Here is a 14,494-nt window from a genome sequence, read left to right on the forward strand (position 1 = left end):
TTCCCTCCATAGGAGAATCCTAGTGAAGAAGATGCTGCGATTGTGGACAAAATACTCTCCTCTCGAGTTGTGAAAAAGGAAGTAAGTAGTGGTACATTTTATTTTATACTTTATAGCCCATGGCCTGATCACGAAAGTCATAATTATTGGTTTTATTTTCTTAGATATCACCTGGAGTGATGATTGATACGGAAGAATTTTTTGTAAAATACAAAAATTAGTAAGTATTTGATTTAGAAAAAAATAGAATACTTTAGATAGAGTATATTTAAATATACTAAGTTAATAATGATTTTAATTTTATCTGCATTTTAAAATAAGTTTTGTTATGTGAACTTAAGACTCATTAAAAAGTAAAATGACTAATATTACAACTGCATTTTTCAGAAAACATTAATTATTATCAAAATGGTAGTCATCTTTATAAAATGTCTTTTTTACACATTATGGATATTATTTGTTGCATTGAACTTTTCAGATTTTATTCTATATACCACTTCCTCTAACTCAGTGAAAGAAATTGTTTCAAATAAAATTAGGTTGTTTCAAAACAACTAAGCTTTCTGATCATGACAAAACTATTACAATGAAGATAAAAAGAATAAATCATATCTTGCTGTTGATTCCATTTACCACCATAGTGTTTCTGTACAGCTAGTTACAGACTTTTAGGCTACAACCTTAGGATGTAGTGATCCCAGTAGCTTATAAAGAGTTTATTGACAATAAGTAAAGGATAGTATCTGGTATTGGATGCTGTGATTAAAAAAATAAATCTAAAAGACCCCAAAGTATGGCTTTCTATATCATTCTAATGTATTGTTTATATAAAAATTTTAGCTCCTATCTTCACTGTGAGTGGGCCACAGAACAGCAGCTTTTAAAAGATAAAAGGATCCAGCAGAAGATCAAGCGATTCAAATTGAGACAAGCACAAAGAGCACATTTTTTTGCAGACGTAAGAAAAATAACAAATGAAATTATTATGTGTTGAATGCTGAATACGTGTAGAATTATTCAAAAATTTTAGTATTATTTTAATTCTTAGGCTTTCAATGTTGATATTCAAATACAAATGCTCTGTATCTACAAGAGTATTTTTCTTTCTCCCCATTTAGTTTGGAAAGTAGCTGAAACAGGAACACTGATAATTCAGAATGGTAGATAACGTATTTTCAGATAAGCATATATTTCAGACTTACAGTTAAATATTAATATTTCAAAGAATTTTATCAGCAAAGTTATTCAAGAGCTAGAACTAGTAATGTACCAAATAAATGGAAAATTAGATTTTTCAGTACATGAAGTATATTGCATATATTTTAACAGCAGAGATGATTTATAGAACAGCAATGCAAAAATTCATCTATCTTCCTAGGCCTCACTAAATAGTCTGCTGTCTTTTCCTGCTCTAAAGTTATTCTTATTTTGATAAAAATTTGAGTAGTTTTAATTTTTTTTTTTTAACTTTTTAATTTGAAAGTTTTTTAGTCCTTTTATTTGGAATAATAAAGTTGCAAAATTGTTGCAGTTAAATTCCCACATATGTTTTAGCTAGATCCTGTAGACCTTGGGCTGTTACCTTGTTTGCTTCATCATTCAGTCATTTTCCCTCTGCCTCCACCTCTCTCCCATACTCCTTCTCCTTCTCTCCCGTGCTCTTGCTTTGCTTTCTAAAGCATTAAAAAAATAACTTGCAGATACTTCAGTATTTGTTTTCTAAAAATAATTCTCTTACATAATAAAAGCATAATTAGCTTTGATGTAGTATTGTTACCTTATCTGCATGCCTCATGCACATTTCCCTAATTGTTCCACTAGGACTTCTATAGCAAAAATTGTGTGTGTGTGTGTGTGTGTGTGTGTCTGTGTCTGTGTGTCTGTGTGTTTTCATTCTGGCCTGGCATCACCTGTTGCATTTCGTTGTCATGTCTCCTTTGATCAGTCTGTGCTTTTTCATTACTCTGAAATTTTTCAAAATTACAGGGACATAAAATGTCCCTAAATTTGGGGTTGTGGGCTATTTCCTCAGGATTTAGGCCATGCATTTTTTTATTTTATTTTTAATTTTTTTTATTTTTATTTTTTTTATTTTTTTTTAAATAATGAATTTTATTTTTATATTCCCCATACAATTGCAGCCCCCCCATTCTGACCCCAATCCCTCCCCTCCCACCCCCGCCCCCCTAAAAGTGTCTCTGGTTCATAGTTTTTTGTTGATTTTGATTTTCACTTTCTTATAGTTATTCATTTTCCTGGTCCCTTATTTAAGTTTTCTAGATTCCTGCTATGAGTGAGACCATCCGGTATTTTTCTTTTTCTTTCTGGCTTATTTCGCTGAGCATGATCCCTTCCAGCCCCATCCATGTTGCTGCAAATTGCATGTGTTTATCTTTTTTGAATGCTGAGTAATATTCCATGGTGTATATGGACCACATCTTCTTGATCCAGTCATCTATTTTTGGGCATTTGGGTTGTTTCCAAAGCTTAGCTATTGTAAACAGTGCTGCTATAAACATAGGGGTGCAGGTGTTCTTTGGAATTGATGTTTCTGTGTCCTTTGGGTAAATACCTAGGAGCGGAATTGCTGGATCATATGGAAGCTCTATGTTTAGTAGGTCCAGAAATCTCCACACAGCTTTCCACAGTGGTTGGACCAGTTTGCACTCCCACCAGCAGTGCAGGAGAGTTCCTTTTTCTCCACACCCTCGCCAACATTTGTTGTTGCTAGTTTTTTTAATATGTGCCATTCTCACTGGTGTAAGATGGTATCTCATGGTAGTTTTGATTTGCATTTCCCTGATGACAAGTGATGTTGAACATTTTTTCATATGCCTGTTGGCCATTTGCATTTCCTCTTCAGAGAAGTTTCTTTTTACCATGCATTTTTTTAAAGGCCACCACAGAGATGGCGCTTTCCATTCTCAGTGAATTCTGCCAGGCAGTGCACGAGACCTGTTTGCCCCATTATTGGTGGTGTGTTAACTTTAGTCACTAGATTGTGGTGGGATCTGGCATATTTCTCCACCACAGAGTTAAGTTCCTAACAACTAAAAATTTTAAAACTATTTAACCAATACTCTCTGTTTGTTTTTGTTTTTTTGTTTTTTTTTTTTTAATGAAGACTTTTATTTTCTCACCTGACTCGTGCGCAACATATATCGAAACTATGCAGATTTTCCTAAAGTGCCACATCACTATTCTGCTGTTGGGAAGTCCTCTTGACTTGAAGTGTGTCCTATGAAAATGATTCAGTTTTTCAGGAAATCTTATTCAGGAAATCTTGTCTTTAAGATAGTGAAGGGAACAAAAGGCTGAAGCAAGCAGTACTGCATTCAGAGATTAGCAGAGAAAGAGAGACAGCAGTGGTAGTGGAGGGGGGCTGATAGAAAGTAAGGCTTTCAGGAATGAGTAGGAATTGGCCAGGCAGACAAAAGAAGGAACAGCAGTCTATTCAGAAGAGAGAATGAATTCTAAAAAACCTGGAGTCACAACCGAACATGGCGTCTGAAGTATGTCTTTTTGTGCTCATGGAGTATGAAGTCTGGCATACTGTTGTGTGAAACGATACTAGACTGAGGAAAAGATAGAGTCCTGTTTATTCTACAAAAACATGAACCTGATCCCCAAGCAGTGAACTTGGGAACAGCATGTAAGATTTGTACTGAGAAAGATAATTCCGGGGACAGTATGAAAATAAATCGAAAAGTATTAAGATCATAGTCAGGAACTAGTTAGGAGGTTGGGCAAATTAAAGTCAGAAGTGATGAGGCAGTGAGAATGAGGAAGGAGAAACCACTTTAAGTCATACTTGAAAGTAGAATCTGTACAAATTGACTTATTAGGTGTGAGAGAGAAAAAGAGAAGGAATCTAAGATGACATCTCTCTTTTGGATTATATAACTAAGAGTAGCGTGTGGAAGGTGTGCTTTGTTACTGTTAAGCTCGTTAAGAAAAGACAAGTATAGGTTGAAAAGTTAACAAGGGCAAGTGAGTTTGAGGTAGCTCAGATAGTTTGCTTTCAACTGGTTAAGTGGATCTTGAGCAAGGCAACTAAACGCTGATATAACTGAGGGATGAGGCCTCCCTGCAGGTGCAGGGGTTCAAGTCTCAGAGCTATCAGGCTATCACCAGCCCCTGCAGCTTGAGTTTGATCCCCAGCCAGGGAGCTGACCCACATGGCACAGCAGACCTCTCCTGTCTCCCCGCTGCTCCCCTCAGCAGTGTGTTTCAGTAGATCCGCCTGTTCTGCTCCCCACTCTGTCTCTGGTGAATCCTCTCACCTACCTCTCTCTGTACCTCTGCCCTGCACCCTCCAGCTCTTGTTTGCATAAATAAATAAATAAAATCTTTAAATAACTGAGGGATGAGCCTATAAGTGGCGTTCATTGTCTTCAACTCCATCTACAGAGATTGCTTTTAGGAAATTTTTACAAAGCTTCTAGAATAACATGTCAGGAGTGCCTCATTTTTTAGTGCTATCTGGCATGGTAAATCATAATATATACATAGGGCCTAGAAGTCTTTTGGAGATTATTTATTGGTAAATTTGTCTTTGTTTCACTTATATCTTTTCATTTTTTTGTCAAATAACAAATTATATTTTAACTTTAGATGGAAGAAGAACCCTTTAATCCAGACTACGTTGAAGTAGACAGAGTGTTAGAAGTCTCTTTTTGTGAAGATAAAGATACTGGTGAGGTAAATATGTGGTACAGCATTTTTAAGTAAAAAAAAAATAAAAGCAAAAGATAGTTTGCAAAAAACCCTGAAACTTTCCAAATGTAAAAACTTACTACTTTTTTAAAGTTAATGGCCTAAAACACTAAAAAAAAATGTTTCATGAGTTTTTATTGACATAGGTTAGTATATTTAAACTATTTCTAATCATTCTCAATTTAAACTGTATCATATAGTTTTTCAAAATGGTAAAATAAAAAAACCTTTTTTACAGCCTGTTATTTACTACTTAGTAAAGTGGTGCTCATTACCATATGAAGACAGTACTTGGGAGCTAAAGGAAGATGTAGATCTTGCAAAAATAGAAGAATTTGAACAACTGCAAGCTTCAAGACCTGACACAAGACATTTGGTAAGAAGATATCTTGGACGATTTCATAAAATCTTAGCACTTCTTTAATCCCCAGGTTTAATGTAATCTTTTAAATGTAATTTAGTCTTTGTTATACAATTATTACTGTAGTTTTAAACTTGCTATGTAGCATCATATATATGTTCATTTAACTGTTCCTTCAGTAATGGATATTCCAGTTTTTTACTATTCATTGTAACACTAAACCTTGAGCCCTTGTACAAGTTTCTGGAAGACATATCAGAAGTGTATTTCCTCCAAATTTCCCTTCCAAAAGTTGCAAATATTTCTAACTCACCTCAGAATTTCAGTTTCCCACTACCATTTCTCTCAGGTCATTTATAAAAATATCAAGCATATTAGTTTTAGTTCTAAGTAGAATTATCGATCCTACATCAAAGAAAATGCCACCTTTTCTTTCTCTGTAAGCCAGTTAGTTCTTGTAACTAAATATTCTTCTACTTCCATGTGGCTTTATTTCTGGGAGAACCTTTATATAGACCATTGAGAAAGGTCTACTAGGTCATACACACTGATTGCATACGGACTACCTACATCCATAGCTCTTCCCTGCTCAAACACACACACACACACACACACACACACACACACCCTTAAAACGGGTATTGATTTTTCTAGTACAGACTGTGGTGTTCTAGAAGACTTTAGCCAGTTCTGATATCACTAGTAGTTGTATCATTTTTTTCTTTTATTTCTTTAAGATGTTCTCTTGTGGATTCAGTTTGGAGAGCCAAACAAAACAAATTACTGTTAAGGAGACATTTAGATTTACTTATTAAATATTCTGACCTGTCCTTTTGCAAATATAATTTGATCATAAAAGTTTCTTACTTCATTACACAGGGGAGTTATGCATGAAAAGTCAGAAACAAATCACTTTTGGATTAGCATCAGAGTAAGGAAGGAGCTGATGTGAACAATGTGGAGATGTGATAGGAAATTGGGAAATTATTAATTGTTCCTTGAAAAAGAGCACGTTTTAATATTTTTTTTTCTAGTCTTAATTTATCTTCCACTTACTTAATGCCCATAGTCTGTTACCAGTCAAGCAGCTCATGGGATATTACGAAAGGGCAAAATTTTCTTGTGGAGTATCTTGTGCCTCCATGGTAACCTGATCTTCACTCTTATCAAGAAAGGTTCTTCTTGAGGTCGGTGGTTCTCAGTCAGAGTTGTAAATCAGAAACACTTTTGGAACTCTTCAAAAATTGAGAGATGCCTGGTTTCTATTTCCTTGCACCAGAATCAGAATTCCTTAGTGTTTTTATTTTAAAAGGGTCATTTTGGGCCTCCCCTGGTGGCTCAGCAGTTGAGCGTTGGGCTGTGAGGCTGCCAGCAGCCTCTGCAGCGCCGGTTCGGTCCCTGGCCACCAGCAAGGGTCCCACATGGCACGCAGACCTCTCCTGCCGTGCCCGCTGCTCCCCTCAGCAGTGTACTTTGGTCCTTCTGCCTGCTCTGCTCCCCACTCTGGCTCTGGTGAATCCTCTCACCCTCCCAAGCTTCTGACTATACCCAGTGCTTGCATAAATAAATTTTTTTAAAAAGTTAATTTTGATGTCCATGACTAAGAAAAACCATTCTGGTAAATATGTAGTCTTTATTAAAGATTGTTCAGCCACTTGAATCAATTCCCTTAATTAATATACAATCCATTTGACACAGCATAGGCTATCCTAGTTAAATAATGTAGGAGGTAAGTGATAGTTTGCCAGTCTGTTATTAAATAAAACAGCAAATAAATAAAGTATTTTTCGATTCTGGAAATGAAATTTCCTTGACCCAAAGTAATGAAATACTTAATAGTGATTGTATTGTCAAAAAAAAAATATATAGTGATTGCACTGCTGAAAAGAAAATTATAGAGAATAAGATTTAATGTGGAAATTATTTTAAGCAGTAACTGAAGAAATATTACATGTTAATTATTTTAAAATCCATTGGCTATGATTTAAGAAATATTTTCTCTAGTAAAGCTATTTGTATTAAATAGCAGCAGAGCTTTAGTATATAGTTGTTTTCAGTATACTTAATAACTATTTTGTTTTTCATTCACAATTATTACCTTGATCATCCTGATAATTTCCAGAAGTGTAATTTTCTCGATAAGTAACAGTATAATATCATTTACAGCAGAAGACACTAAGAAACCTTTTGCTTGTTTCTCAGAAACTACTGAGAACCAGACCCTACTAATTTGGGGTTAGAATAATATTATTTCTCCACCTCTCTATTCAGGAAATTTATGTCTTCTCTGTCCAGAATAAGATTCATGATAGCGGTTTTTATTGCTGAGTAAGAAAAATGATATTTGCATAAATATAACTATATATGTAAATGAATACCTTTTTTAGCATACAGAATTTGCTTCTAAATTTCTTTTGAAAGAAATACTCTGCACCATGAATATAGAAGTGGTATAGAACTACATGGTAGATTTAAAATATATAAGAAAAAATAACATATCATTTTTAGTTGGCTGCCTCTGTATCGAGCCCTGGTATGTAGCCGGGCGAGCCCACCACAGTTGTTTCTCAGTTCCCTTTGTGGGCCTTGTGGATGTTCAAACCTAGATGTCCTGGGGATTTTCACTCAGGTACAGGTCTTAAATCTGGGGTACCAGGCTTGGGTTTTAAACTCTTCTCTCTTTAAAGATGTCAGAGTTGTGAGTCCCCTCCCATTGAGAGTTGCCATTCCAAGGATTACATTTCTGGTGAGATTATGTCTCTGCTGTTCCCACCCTTTTCCATGCCGGTTTTTTGTTCTCATTTGCCTAAAGTATAGCACCTTTTCAGTTTGTTGGAGCATTACTTTTAAAGGAAATTTTCCATGTGTAGCTTGGAGATTCAGTATGCCCATGGGAAAAGTGAGTTTAAGATCCTTCTTTGTCACCATCTTGACCTAGACCCAGCGACATTATCCCATTTAAAGATAGATCGATTGAGTTTGAAGTGACATGTTGAAAGTGCATGATTTGATGCGTTTTGACATTTGAAACCATCACTGTCATCAAGATAATGAACTATCCATCATTCCCTGAAGTTTTCTCGTGTCCCTTTGTAACCTCTCCCTCTCAAAACTTCCTTTAGCTCTAGGTGGCCACCAATCTTCTTTATGTCACTAGCCATTATTTAAAATTTTCAGTAGATGTGTGTGTATATACACACACTCTCTCTCTATATATATATGTGTGTGTATATGTATATATATATACATATATATATATATGTGCTCTTCTCTGGTATGATTTCTTTGATGTAGCATTATTTTGAGATTTATGTCATTGCATGTTTTGATAGTTGATTCATTTTTATTAGTGTAGTATTCTGTTATAATTTAGTATCCCACAATTCATTCATCTTGATGAATGGCTGTATTGTCTACTAGAAATAAAGGTTCAATAAACATTTGTATACTAGTCTTTGTTTGCACATATACTTTCATTTCTACTGATAGATACCTCTGAGTGGATCATATGTTAGGTGGATGTTTTAACTTTTTAAGAAGCTGCCAAACTTTTCCCCAGCTGGTTATACGATTGTTACTTCCACACAAGTTGTTACTTCCACACAAGTAGTGAAGTGATAAGAGTCATTGGGTAGCCTCACTCTTGTCAACACTTGGCCATTTCTTTACTCTTAGTGACTGTGTGTAAAGGTATGTTGTTTCTAATTTGCATTTTCTAATGATATTGAGCATCTTTTTATGTGCTTATTTGCCATTGTATATCTTTTTTAAAACATTGCGTATTCAAATATTTTGCCTATTTTTATTGTCTATTATTCTTGGGCTTTAAGAAATGTTTTTGTATGCTAGATACAAATCCTTTATCATGTAGATGATTTGCAAATGTTTTTTCCAAGTTTCATGGCTTGTTTTTCATTATCTTAATATCTTTCAGAGAGCAAAAGTTCCTAATTTTGACAAAATCTGGGTTTATCTTTTCCTTATGGATCATACTTTTGGTGTTATCTAAGAAATCTTTACACAACCCAAGTTCACAAAGATTTTGATCGTGTTTTTTGTTCTAGAAGTTGATATATTTTCAATTAACATTTATGTCTATGATTCATTTTTAATCTTTGTATATCATACATGTATGAATCAAGTTTCTTTTTTTGCTAATTGTTCTATTGCCATTTTTTGTAAAAAAGAAAAACTACCTTTATTCCACTGAATTATCTTTCCAACCTTGTCAAAATCAGTTTGTTTCATACATGTGGGTGAGTTTTTGAACGCTCTATTCTGTTGCATTGAACCCTCTATTCTGTTACATTGATCTGGTTTTTATCTTATACCAGTTCTGCATAGTCTTGATTCTATTATTTTTACGTTTCTTAAAATCAGACACTATAGATCCTCCAACTTTATTTTTGCTTTAGTTAGTTCTGATCCTTTGCATGTTTGTATGATTTTAGAATCTGCATGTCAGTTTCTGTAGAAACCTTCCTAGGATTTTGGTTGGATTCTGTTGACTCTGTTGTTGAATTTGGGAAGAATTAATAACAATAGTATTGAGTCTTTTGATCCATGAATATATATATTTCACTTACTTGCATCTACATTAGCTTCTCCCAACAGTATTTTATAGATTTTAATACACACAGCTTTTTTCAGATTTATTCCTAGCTATTTCATATTTGGATGTTGTTATAAAGCTTTATTTATAATTGTTGCTGTTATACAAAACACAATTTTCTATTTTTCTTGTATCATATGTAACCTTGCTAAAAGCACTTCTTGGTTGGTTTTTGTTGTAGATTTGCTATATAGACAAATCATACCATTGATGAATTGAGATAATTTTGCTTCTTCCGTCCCAATCTTAATGACTTTGTTTCTTTATCTTGCTTGATTGCACTTATTACAATCTCCAATATAATGTTGAGTAGATGTGGGGACAGTGGATATCCTTGCCTTTCCCTGATCTTAGGGAGAGACTATCCAATCTTTCACCTTTAAGTATGATATTAGCTTTGGATTTTTCATAGATGTACGTTATCAGTTGAGGAAGTTCCCGTCTATTCAAAATGTGAAGAGAGTTTTTCTTAGGAATTGATGCTGGACTTTTCAGATCCCCTTATTAAGATGATCGTATTGTCTTTTTTAGGCTATTGATCAACACTGGTTAATTTTCATATTTAAACTCACTTTCCATTCCTAGTGAAACCCACCTTGGTCATGACATATTACCCTTCTTAGCCATGGTTAGATTCCACTTGCAAAAATTTTGTGAAGGATTTTTGCATGTGTTCATGAGGGCTATTGATCTGTAGTTTTCTTGAAATATTTTTGTGTCATTTTGGTATCAGGACTCCAGAGAATGAGTTTGCTTAGAACTAATTTGGTCTTTAGTTGTTTAATAATATTTCTTTACAACGCTGTATAGTGTTAGCTTCTGTGATTATTTTCAAAGCAATGATTTTACCATGTATGAGATGTATTTAAGTATTTGAAATACATCATTCATTCTTTGTTTCTTCACAAAGGATCGTCCTCCCTCTAATATTTGGAAAAAAATAGATCAATCCAGGGACTATAAAAATGGCAATCAACTCAGGGAATATCAACTGGAAGGACTCAACTGGCTCTTGTTCAATTGGTACAATAGGTATGTAGTCTATCTTTACAGCAAGAATTTTAGTGTGCCATTTTTTATATGTTCCAAATATAAGTAAAGTGGGTACTCATGTTGTTATTACTGTCATGGGTTCTTTATTACTGAAAGTGAGGTTACCTCAGGATGATGTGTAAATTATGATTTAGAAGTTAGACTACAATTACTTCCTTTAAATGTGTGCCAATCAAAATAGAAGAAAGTTGATATATTGATTAATACTTAAACTTGAAATGCCTTCCTTGGTATAAATCACCTGCAATATTATTGGATTTTTTTGACTTACCAATTTAAACTACTGTCTGCTAGTAATTGAATATAGTTAGTAAGGTTTGAGCAGTTATATCTGTAAGAACCAGATTGTCAACAATCGAAAAGGAATAGAATACAAAATATTAGAACCTAATAATGAATTATTCCTTTTTACTATTTTACTTCCCAAGTTGAATGCTTTATGGAACATTCTCTCAATTTATTTTAGTGAAATGAAAAGATAATGGTAAGAGAAGTTTAAAAAAGAAAATGTTACCATGGTTGAGAAAAATGTATAGTAGAATATACAAAAGTACAATGAAGGCAGTTTTGTTGGTAATAATAGCAAAATTTGATGACGCCTCAAAATTACTTTTCTGTGTTTTCTCTTCTCACACAATTCTTTGCTTTGTTACATTAGTAATGGTGAGTCATGAGACCCAACCCAATGATGGAATTAGGGGGACCTGTTATTCCACACAGTGCTTTGTCCTCTGGTTTATGTTTTCTAAATATTAATCATTTCCCCCAAAAGACCCTCCAGGTGAAATAATTGACAAGATTTTTTTTTAACTTTTCTTCCCTTGTGAGTACTCGCTCCCATTTCCTACACTGCTTGTTTAAACTGTGTTACCACTTTCCTCAAGCCCTTTATCATGGCCCCCTCCCCTTCACTCCGTATGTGATGGCATCATAGGGAAGCCTGCTGCCGGCAGGTGGTAAGTTCATTCAGATTCTTGCCTGCCCACACCTACAACTGTGTCTCTTCCTTAGCTGTTCTTACCTGTATCTGCATGTATCAGATCAACAGGTTGCTCCCCAGGACTAAGATTAATGCTACCACTTCAACACTGAACACCAGTGTCGTCCCTTCAGTTTGTGAACAAATTTGGGCTTAACCTATCCATGAAAAGAAGACAGAATATGATAAACCTTCTCCCGGCTCTCCTTCTAACTACCGAGGTCCTCTTTGTAACTTCCTCATACCTACTAGCTGGGTTTTTACTCCTTATCATCACTGAAACTTCGTTTTCCAACCCACAAGGTATTTTCAGCCCTGACTTTCAGTCTCTGCTACACTGGGTAGTAGTTGCCACCTCCGTGACCATTCCTCTCAGCTGCTTTGCTAATTCTTCTTCCTCTGCCTGCCCTTTCAATATTGTTTTTCTTGCCCCGACTTCTATCTTTTGGTCTAAAATTACTTGTTTGTTCTCCCAGAGCCTTACTCCGGGAGCCGCCCTGATAACTGTTTGCTAATCAGCCCTTCCGGTTCTTGTCAGGGAGCCCAGCCCCTGTGTTCTAGTGGGCCCAGCCTTATCTCTAGGGTCTGGAATGCCAAGCCCTTTTTTGTCTGCATCTTGCTGCCTTAATGTCGATATCAAAACAACAGATAGACATTAATCTTACCATTTCCTTTTTCCTCCTTGCCCGTTCCAGTCCTATTCTTCCTCCATGTTTTGCTCCTTGGTTAAGGATAACACGATGCACATTTTAGTCACCAAATTGAAAGCTGGTTCTTTTCCTACAAACTACATATGTGATTGGACACTAGGTGCAAATCACTCTAATTTATTTATGACCCTGCCTACCTGAGTAGTAGCTTTTCCCTCAAGACTGTATTGTCAAGCCGAGGCCCCAGTCGATCACATTCTTTGCACTTTTGCTCCCTTACTGTGCCCTTTGGCAAAATCCTACTCTTTACACACCTCTAAGGGAGGCCTTCTTCATCCCATCTAGTCCACATTAGACTCTTACACTCTGAGCTTCCATAATAAACGTAATACTAATGATTCTCCATCTGTGGGCCTTATCTTTCAGATGACAGCTGCTTTTATCCTGCTCCGTGCACATGAATGTATAGGGGAGGGCTGTGGGTATCTGTTTCCTCAAGCTCTGTAGGCTCTTTTAATGCACAGCCAAAGTTGAAAACCAGTGCTTTGTGCTCCTGTGATAGCACATTGTGTAACTCTTTATTTACTTATTTGCATGTCTGCTTTCTAATAGATACAAGCCCCTGGAAGGCAGAGAAAATGTATTTCTTTTGTATCCCATCTTCTCATATTGTCCCTGAGATATAGAAGGTATTTAATAACTGCTTCCTGAATAAATAATATGTTTGGCTTGCCTTGCTCTTGCCATTTCATTCTTTTAAAAAATCAAACATCTAATGAGTGATATCTGTATTTTGGAGCTAAAAAAATCTGTTGTTTTCCCTTTGCAGGATTATAATGAAATTATAATCTTTAGCCTAGTCTACATTTCAGCAATTTTTATGTTTTTTGTAGATGCAAGTATTTTAACTTGATCTTTGATTATTTTTGTCTATTTATCTTTAAAATATTGTAAGATACAAAAAACCCCAGTGTATACATGGATAATATATTTGTTTATTTCAGACGAAACTGCATTTTAGCAGATGAAATGGGTCTTGGCAAAACCATTCAATCAATTACATTCCTCTATGAAATCCTTCTGACTGGTATAAGAGGACCTTTCCTGATCATTGCTCCACTTTCTACCATTGCAAACTGGGAACGAGAATTTCGTACATGGACTGATATTAATGTTGTGGTTTACCACGGGAGCCTGATTAGCAGACAGATGATACAGCAATACGAGATGTACTTCAGGGACTCACAGGTGTGTTTTGGTGATTTTTGTGTGTTGTTTTTAACTCTGATTTGAAAAAGATAAGCATTGCATATGAATTTCTCGAATTTCAGATAAATTTTAATCACCTACCTAGTTCTTAGTTCAGTCTCTTTATTCATCATTATAACAGTAAATTTAAGTAGCTAAAGGGGACAGCGACAGAAAGTAGAGAGGTACATGCTCTAGTCCACTATAAAGATGTGTAGAAGTAGACAATGTTTATGTCTTTAATTTTTCACCTAGAATAATCATTTTTATTATTTTTAAATATAAAATAATTTTAGAGTTATAAACTGTCTCTTTGATCATCCTGTGATTTTTTTCTCCATTTCAAAAATATACATCTTCAATGAATACTATGGATTTAAATGTCTTTTGAGGTGAATCCATTGATTTAATTTTATGTTCAATGGGTTTTGAATTGGTATTTTAAAAAATTGGACTTGTTTTGTGTACAAGACTTACATCTTTTTCCCCTTTGGGCTGGTTATTTCAGTAGTCTTCTGTTTGCTAGTTTACATCTCCCTTTTACTTTAGAGGCACATTTTCCACTTTACTTTGACCATTTATTCTTTGGGAAGGGATTTCCTGTTTTTATTTGCTAAATATATAGATCATAACAATAAGAGATGATGTTATAAGATTGAGCTTTTAAGCAGAAACTTAGGACTAGAAAACATTAAGTGCCAAGTTGCAATTTTGAATGGTAATATGACTCTTGTTGGATTTTTACTAAGAAATAAGAAACCAAATCATTAAACAATTTACACAGATTGGAATTTTTAATTAGAAAAGATTTATCCTCAGGTACTCTACCTCATTTATGCCTTAATGTTTTCTTTTTCTTTCACCAATTATTTTGT

At 34.8% G+C, this 14,494-nt stretch overlaps 1 protein-coding gene across 7 annotated transcripts in view; it reads left to right on the plus strand.

Annotated features, from left to right (window-relative positions):
* Positions 1-14,494, plus strand: part of CHD9 (chromodomain helicase DNA binding protein 9) — a gene marked incomplete at both ends in the record, with an annotated part of 115,757 nt that overhangs the window by 50,634 nt on the left and 50,629 nt on the right. For all 7 annotated transcript variants that reach the window (XM_084257842.1, XM_084257843.1, XM_084257844.1 and 4 more), the window contains 7 exons: positions 13-81; positions 165-220; positions 841-958; positions 4,615-4,701; positions 4,955-5,092; positions 10,600-10,721; positions 13,376-13,619. In XM_084257842.1, coding sequence (XP_084113968.1) covers positions 13-81; positions 165-220; positions 841-958; positions 4,615-4,701; positions 4,955-5,092; positions 10,600-10,721; positions 13,376-13,619 — 834 coding nt within the window. The remainder of the gene's footprint in view (positions 1-12; positions 82-164; positions 221-840; positions 959-4,614; positions 4,702-4,954; positions 5,093-10,599; positions 10,722-13,375; positions 13,620-14,494) is intronic.

This window comes from Talpa europaea (assembly GCF_964194135.1).
Source record: "Talpa europaea genome assembly, chromosome: 16".
NCBI classification, from domain to species: Eukaryota; Metazoa; Chordata; class Mammalia; order Eulipotyphla; family Talpidae; genus Talpa; species Talpa europaea.